Source organism: Podarcis cretensis, assembly GCF_951804945.1.
Source record: "Podarcis cretensis genome assembly, chromosome: Z".
Taxonomy (NCBI): Eukaryota; Metazoa; Chordata; class Lepidosauria; order Squamata; family Lacertidae; genus Podarcis; species Podarcis cretensis.
The window spans coordinates 3,611-12,500 of record NC_137184.1 but is presented as its reverse complement, the minus strand read 5'-3'; the positions used below and the strand labels follow the sequence as shown (position 1 = coordinate 12,500).

The following is an 8,890-nucleotide window of genomic DNA, read 5'->3' as shown; positions in this document are numbered from 1 at the left end:
CACCCCAATCCCACATTTTTCGATCCCATAAAATCATCTTTCCATCCCAGTCCCATAAAAACCACATTTTTGATCCCATAAAACCACATTTTTGATCCCATAAAACCACATTTGTGATCCCATAAAACCACCTTTTCTGATCCCATAAATCCACATCTTTCAGTCCCGATCCCAAAAAAACAGATATTTTGATCCTGATCCCGCCCCCAAAACCCACATCTTTCGATCTCAGTGCCCCCCAAAACCCCACATCTTTCGATCCCGACCCCATAAAACGTTTTCTGATCCCGATCCCATAAAACCACATTTTTTGATCCCATAAAATCACGTCTTTCCACCCCAATCCCACATTTTTCGATCCCATAAAATCATGTCTTTCCATCCCAGTCCCATAAAAACCACATTTTTGATCCCATAAAACCACATCTTTCGATCCCATAAAACCACATCTTTCGATCCCGACCCCATAAAACGTTTTCTGATCCTGATCCCATAAAACCACATTTTTTGATCCCATAAAATCACGTCTTTCCACCCCAATCCCACATTTTTCGATCCCATAAAATCATGTCTTTCCATCCCAGTCCCATAAAAACCACATTTTTGATCCCATAAAACCACATTTTTGATCCCATAAAACCCCACATCTTTCGATCCCGACCCCATAAAACGTTTTCTGATCCCGATCCCATAAAACCACATTTTTTGATCCCATAAAATCACGTCTTTCCACCCCAATCCCACATTTTTCGATCCCATAAAATCATGTCTTTCCATCCCAGTCCCATAAAAACCACATTTTTGATCCCATAAAACCACATCTTTCGATCCCGACCCCATAAAACGTTTTCTGATCCCGATCCCATAAAACCACCTTTTTTGATCCCATAAAATCACCTCTTTCCACCCCAATCCCACATTTTTTGATCCCATAAAATCATGTCTTTCCATCCCAGTCCCATAAAAACCACATTTTTGATCCCATAAAACCACATTTTTGATCCCATAAAACCACATCTTTCGATCCCAACCCCATAAAACGTTTTCTGATCCCGATCCCATAAAACCACATTTTTTGATCCCATAAAATCACGTCTTTCCACCCCAATCCCACATTTTTCGATCCCATAAAATCATGTCTTTCCATCCCAGTCCCATAAAAACCACATTTTTGATCCCATAAAACCACATTTTTGATCCCATAAAACCACATCTTTCGATCCCGACCCCATAAAACGTTTTCTGATCCCGATCCCATAAAACCACATTTTTTGATCCCATAAAATCACGTCTTTCCACCCCAATCCCACATTTTTCGATCCCATAAAATCATGTCTTTCCATCCCAGTCCCATAAAAACCCCATTTTTGATCCCATAAAACCACATTTTTGATCCCATAAAACCACATCTTTCGATCCCGACCCCATAAAACGATTTCTGATCCCGATCCCATAAAACCACATTTTTTGATCCCATAAAATCACGTCTTTCCACCCCAATCCCACATTTTTCGATCCCATAAAATCATGTCTTTCCATCCCAGTCCCATAAAAACCACATTTTTGATCCCATAAAACCACATTTTTGATCCCATAAAACCACATCTTTCGATCCCAACCCCATAAAACGTTTTCTGATCCCGATCCCAGAAAACCACATTTTTTGATCCCATAAAATCACGTCTTTCCACCCCAATCCCACATTTTTCGATCCCATAAAATCATGTCTTTCCATCCCGATCCCATAAAAACCACATTTTTGATCCCATAAAACCACATTTTTGATCCCATAGAACCACATTTTCGATCCCATAAAATCACGTCTTTCCATCCCGATCCCATAGAACCACATTTTCGATCCCATAAAATCACGTCTTTCCATCCCGATCCCATAGAACCACATTTTCGATCCCATAAAATCACGTCTTTCCATCCCGACCCCATAAAACCACCTTTTTGATCCCATAAAACCACATTTTTGATCCCATAAAACCACATTTTTGATCCCATAAAACCACATTTTTGATCCCAGCAAACCACATTTTCTGATCCCATAAATCCACATCTTTCCATCCCGATCCCGAAAAACCAGATATTTTGATCCCGATCGCAAAAAACCCACATTTTTGATCCCATAAATCCCCAAAACCCGCATCCTTCGATCCCGATCCCATAGAACCACATTTTCGATCCCATAAAATCACGTCTTTCCATCCCGATCCCATAAAACCACATTTTTGATCCCATAAAACCACATTTTTGATCCCATAAAACCACATTTTTGATCCCATAAAATCACATTTTTGATCCCATAAAACCACATTTTCTGATCCCATAAATCCACATCTTTCCATCCCGATCCCGAAAAACCAGATATTTTGATCCCGATCCCAAAAAACCCACATTTTTGATCCCATAAAACCACATTTTTGATCCCATAAAACCACATTTTTGATCCCATAAAATCACGTCTTTCCATCCCGATCCCATAAAACCACATTTTGATCCCATAAAACCACATTTTTGATCCCATAGAACCACATTTTTGATCCCATAAAACCACATCTTTCTATCCCAACCCCATAAAACGTTTTCTGATCCCGATCCCATAGAACCACATTTTCGATCCCATAAAATCACGTCTTTCCATCCCGATCCCATAAAACCACATTTTTGATCCCATAAAACCACATTTTTTGATCCCATAAAATCATGTCTTTCCATCCCAGTCCCATAAAAACCACATTTTTGATCCCATAAAAACCACATTTTTGATCCCATAAAACCACATCTTTCGATCCCAACCCCATAAAACGTTTTCTGATCCCGATCCCATAGAACCACATTTTCGATCCCATAAAATCACGTCTTTCCATCCCGATCCCATAAAACCACATTTTTTATCCCATAAAACCACATTTGTGATCCCATAAAACCACCTTTTCTGATCCCATAAAATCACATTTTTGATCCCATAAAATCACATTTTTGATCCCAGCAAACCACATTTTCTGATCCCATAAATCCACATCTTTCCATCCCGATCCCGAAAAACCAGATATTTTGATCCCGATCGCAAAAAACCCACATTTTTGATCCCATAAATCCCCAAAACCCGCATCTTTCGATCCCGATCCCGAAAAACCGTATTTTGATCTCTATCCCCCCAAAAGCCACATCTACTAATAATAATGTTGTGAAAATACTATGTAATAAATGGTTGCTAATAATTATTACAAATAATTATTATAAACAAATAATTATTACAAATTATTATTATAAAGAAATAATTCTTACAAATTATTATTATAAATGAATAATTTTTACAAATTATTATTATAAACAAATAATTTTTACAAATTATTATAATTATTACAAATTATTATTATAATGATTATTATAATGATTATTACAAATTATTATTATAAACAAATACTTATTACAAGTTATTATTACAATTATTATAATAATTATTACAAATTATTATTATAAACAAATAATTACAAATTATTATTATAAACAAATACTTATTACAAATTATTATAAACAAATACTTATTAAAATTATTATTATAAACAAAATTATTAAAAATAATTATTACAATTATTATTATAATTATTACAAATTATTATTATAAACAAATACTTATTACAAATTATTATTATAAACAAATACTTATTACAAATTATTATTATAAACAAATACTTATTACAAATTATTATTACAATTATTATTATAATTATTACAAATTATTATTATAAACAAATACTTATTACAAATTATTATTATAAACAAAATGATTAAAAATAATTATTACAATTATTATTATAATTATTACAAATTATTATTATAAACAAAGACTTATTACAAATTAGTATTATAGTTATTATTATAATAATTATTACAAATTAGTATTATAAACAAATACTTTTTACAAATTATTATTATAAACAAATACTTATTACAAATTATTATTATTCTTATAATTATTACAAATTATTATTATCAACAGGATGAAACCGATTCGAAAACGGCGTCGCCTTGGAAGGTAAGAACTCTGAATAAATCTTATTTTTCTCCTCGGAAGCAAATAAATTTCTCCCTTCCCAAAAAAAAATCCGGAAGGTTGTTGTTTTCGTTATTATTATTATTAATTATTATTATTATTATTATTATTATTATTATTAATCATTAATCTGAAGGCAGACCTGTTTAGGGAAGTTTTTCATGTTTGATGGATGACGGTATTTTAGTATTTATTTTAGTATTTGGTGGGAAGCCCAGCCAGATGGGCGGGGTATAAATAATAATATTATATTATTGTTATTATTTTTATTTTTATTGAAACCCAGCCAGATGGGTGGGAAATAATATATTATTATTGTTATTATTGTTGTTGTTGTTGTTATTATTATTATTATTATTGAAACCCAGCCAGATGGGCGGGCAATATATTATTATTATTATTATTATTATTATTATTATTATTATTATTATTGAAACCCAGCCAAATGGGAGGGGTATAAATAAATTATTATTATTATTATTATTATTACTACTACTACTACTACTACTACTATTATTACTATTATTATTGAAACCCAGCCAGATGGGTGGGAAATAATATATTATTATTGTTATTGTTGTTGTTGTTGTTATTGTTATTGTTATTATTATTATTATTATTATTGAAACCTAGCCAAATGGGACGGGTATAAATAAATTATTATTATTATTATTATTATTATTATTATTATTATTATTATTATTGAAACCCAGCCAAATGGGAGGGGTATAAATAAATTATTATTATTACTACTACTACTACTACTACTACTACTACTACTTTTACTATTATTATTGAAACCCAGCCAGATGGGAGGGGTATTTATTATTATTATTATTATTATTATTATTATTATTACTACTACTACTACTACTACTGTCACTATTACTATTAAAACCCAGCCAGATGGGCGGGAAATGATATGTTACTGTTATTATTTCTATTATTATTGAAACCCAGCCAAATGGGAGGGGTATAAATTATTATTATTATTATTATTATTATTATTATTATTGAAATCCAGCCAAGTGGGAAGGGTATAAATATTATTATTATTATTATTATTATTATTATTATTATTATTATTATTATTATTATTACTACTACTGAAACCCAGCCAAATGGGAGTAATAATAATAATAATAATAATAATAATAATAATAATAATAATAATTACTGCTACTGAAACCCAGCCAAATGGGAGGGGTATAAATTATTATTATTATTATTATTATTATTATTATTATTATTATTGAAATCCAGCCAAGTGGGAGGGTTATAAATAATATTATTATTATTATTATTATTATTATTATTATTATTATTACTACTACTACTACTACTGAAACCCAGCCAAATGGGAGTAATAATAATAATAATAATAATAATAATAATAATAATAATAATTACTGCTACTGAAACCCAGCCAAATGGGAGGGGTATAAATTATTATTATTATTATTATTATTATTATTATTATTACTACTACTACTACTACTACTACTACTGAAACCCAGCCAAATGGGAGTAGTAGTAATAATAATAATAATAATAATAATAATAATAATAATAATAATTACTGCTACTGAAACCCAGCCAAATGGGAGGGGTATAAATTATTATTATTATTATTATTATTATTATTATTATTATTATTATTGAAATCCAGCCAAGTGGGAGGGTTATAAATATTATTATTATTATTATTATTATTATTATTATTATTATTATTATTATTACTACTACTACTACTACTGAAACCCAGCCAAATGGGAGTAATAATAATAATAATAATAATAATAATAATAATAATAATAATAATTACTGCTACTGAAACCCAGCCAAATGGGAGGGGTATAAATTATTATTATTATTATTATTATTATTATTATTATTATTATTATTATTGAAATCCAGCCAAGTGGGAGGCTTATAAATAATTTTTTATTATTATTATTATTATTATTATTATTATTATTATTATTATTATTATTATTACTACTACTACTACTACTACTGAAACCCAGCCAAATGGGAGTAATAATAATAATAATAATAATTACTGCTACTGAAACCCAGCCAAATGGGAGGGGTATAAATTATTATTATTATTATTATTATTATTATTATTATTATTATTATTATTGAAATCCAGCCAAGTGGGAGGGTTATAAATATTATTATTATTATTATTATTATTATTATTATTATTATTATTATTATTATTATTATTATTACTACTACTACTACTACTACTGAAACCCAGCCAAATGGGAGTAATAATAATAATAATAATAATAATAATAATAATAATAATAATAATAATTACTGCTACTGAAACCCAGCCAAATGGGAGGGGTATAAATTATTATTATTATTATTATTATTATTATTATTATTATTATTATTATTGAAATCCAGCCAAGTGGGAGGGTTATAAATATTTATTATTATTATTATTATTATTATTATTATTATTATTATTACTACTACTACTACTGAAACCCAGCCAAATGGGAGTAATAATAATAATAATAATAATTACTGCTACTGAAACCCAGCCAAATGGGAGGGGTATAAATAATTATTATTATTATTATTATTATTATTATTATTATTATTATTATTGAAATCCAGCCAAGTGGGAGGTTTATAAATATTATTATTATTATTATTATTAATATTATTATTATTATTACTACTACTACTACTACTGAAACCCAGCCAAATGGGTTTAATAATAATAATAGTAATAATAATAATAATAATTACTGCTACTGAAACCCAGCCAAATGGGGTATAAATAATAATAATAATAATAATAATAATAATAATAATAATAATTACTGCTACTGAAACCCAGCCAAATGGGAGGGGTATAAATAATAATAATAATAATAATAATAATAATAATAATAATAATAATAATAATTACTACTACTATTAACGCTCCTTTTTCGCCTCCAGTCCGCCAAGTTGATGCTTCACACAGTGGCGACATTCAACTCCATCAAGGTAAAACTTCGTTCTCTCCTCTCTCTTTACCTCTCCTCTTTTCCTCTCCTTCTCTTTCTCTTTTCCCCTCATTCTCTTTTCCTCTCCTTCTTTCCTCTCCTCTCCTCTCATTCTCTCCTCTCTCTTTCCCTCTCCTCTTTTCCTCTCCTTCTCTTTCTCTTTTCCCCTCTCGTTTTCTCGTTCTCTCTTCTTTCCCTTTCGTTCTCTTTCCCTCTCCTCTCTTTTCCCCTCGTTCTCTCTTTCTTCTCCTTCTCTCTTTTTCTTTCCTTCTCTCCTCTTCTTCTCTCTATTCCTCTTCTTCTTTCTTCCCTTTTCCTCTCCTCTTTTCCTCTCCTTCTCTCCTTCTGTCCTTCTCTCTTTTCCGTCTGTTTCTTCTTCTCCTTCTCTCTTTCCCTCTCCTCTCTTTTCCCCTCGTTCTCTCTTTCCTCTTCTTCTTTCTTCTCCTTCTTTTTCTTTCCTTCTCTCCTCTTCTTCTCTCTATTCCTCTTCTTCTTTCTTCCCTTTTCCTCTTCTCTTTTCCTCTCCTTCTCTCCTTCTGTCCTTCTCTCTTTTCCTTCTGTTTCTTCTTCTCCTCCTCTCTTTCCCTCTCCTCTCTTTTCCCCTCGTTCTCTCTTTCCTCTTCTTCTTTCTTCTCCTTCTCTCTTTTCCTTTCATTCTCTCCTCTTCTTCTCTCTATTCCTCTTCTTCTTCCTTCCCTTTTCCTCTCTTTTCCTCTCCTTCTCTCATTCTGTCCTTCTCTCTTTTCCTTCTGTTTCTTCTTCTCCTTCTCTCTTTTTCTTTCCTTCTCTCCTCTTCTTCTCTCTATTCCTCTTCTTCTTCCTTCCCTTTTCCTCTCCTCTTTTCCTCTCCTTCTGTCCTTCTCACTTTTCCTTCTGTTTCTTCTTCTCCTCTCTTTCCCTCTCCTCTCTTTTCACCTCGTTCTCTCTTTCCTCTTCTTCTTTCTTCTCCTTCTCTTCCTTTCCTTTTCTCCTCTTCTTCTCTCTATTCTTCTTCTTTCTTCCCTTTTCCTCTCCTCTTTTCCTCTCCTTCTCTCCTTCGGTCCTTCTCTCTTTTCCTTCTGTTTCTTCTTCTCCATCTCTCTTTTCCCCTCGTTCTCTCTTTCCTCTTCTTCTTTTTTCCCTTTTCCTCTCCTCTTTTCCTCTCCTTCTCTCATTCTGTCTCTCTTTTCCTTCTGTTTCTTCTTCTCTCTTTTCCTTTCCTTCTCTCCTCTTCTTCTCTCTATTCCTCTTCTTCTTTCTTCCCTTTTCCTCTCCTCTTTTCCTCTCCTTCTCTCCTTCTGTCCTTCTCTCTTTTCCTTCTGTTTCTTCTTCTCCTCTCTTTCCCTCTCCTCTCTTTTCACCTCGTTCTCTCTTTCCTCTTCTTCTTTCTTCTCCTTCTCTCTTTTCCTTTCCTTTTCTCCTCCTCTCTATTCTTCTTCTTTCTTCCCTTTTCCTCTCCTCTTTTCCTCTCCTTCTCTCATTCTGTCCTTCTCTCTTTTCCTTCTGTTTCTTCTTCTCCTTCTCTCTTTTCCTTTCCTTCTCTCCTCTTCTTCTCACTTTTCCTGTTCTTCTTTCTTCCCTTTTCCTCTCCTCTTTTCCTCTCCTCTCCTTCGGTTCTTCTCTCTTTTCCTTCTGTTTCTTCTCCTTCTCTCTTTCCCTCTCCTCTTTTCCCCTCGTTCTCTTTCCTCTTCTTCTTTCTTCTCCTTCTCTCTTTTTCTTTCCTTCTCTCCTCTTCTTCTCTCTATTCCTCTTCTTCTTTCTTCCCTTTTCCTCTTCTCCTTTCCTCTCCTTCTCTCCTTCTGTCCTTCTCTCTTTTCCTTCTGTTTCTTCT

At 31.7% G+C, this 8,890-nt stretch overlaps 1 protein-coding gene across 1 annotated transcript in view; it reads left to right on the top strand.

Moving 5' to 3' along the window:
- The window catches only part of LOC307207784 (spectrin alpha chain, non-erythrocytic 1), a gene marked incomplete at both ends in the record, with an annotated part of 83,974 nt that extends 76,893 nt beyond the window's left edge, over positions 1 to 7,081 (top strand). The window contains 2 exons of the mRNA XM_079961846.1: positions 4,013 to 4,048; positions 7,034 to 7,081. Coding sequence (XP_079817972.1) covers positions 4,013 to 4,048; positions 7,034 to 7,081 — 84 coding nt within the window. The remainder of the gene's footprint in view (positions 1 to 4,012; positions 4,049 to 7,033) is intronic.
- Between the last annotated feature and the right edge of the window lie 1,809 nt (positions 7,082 to 8,890).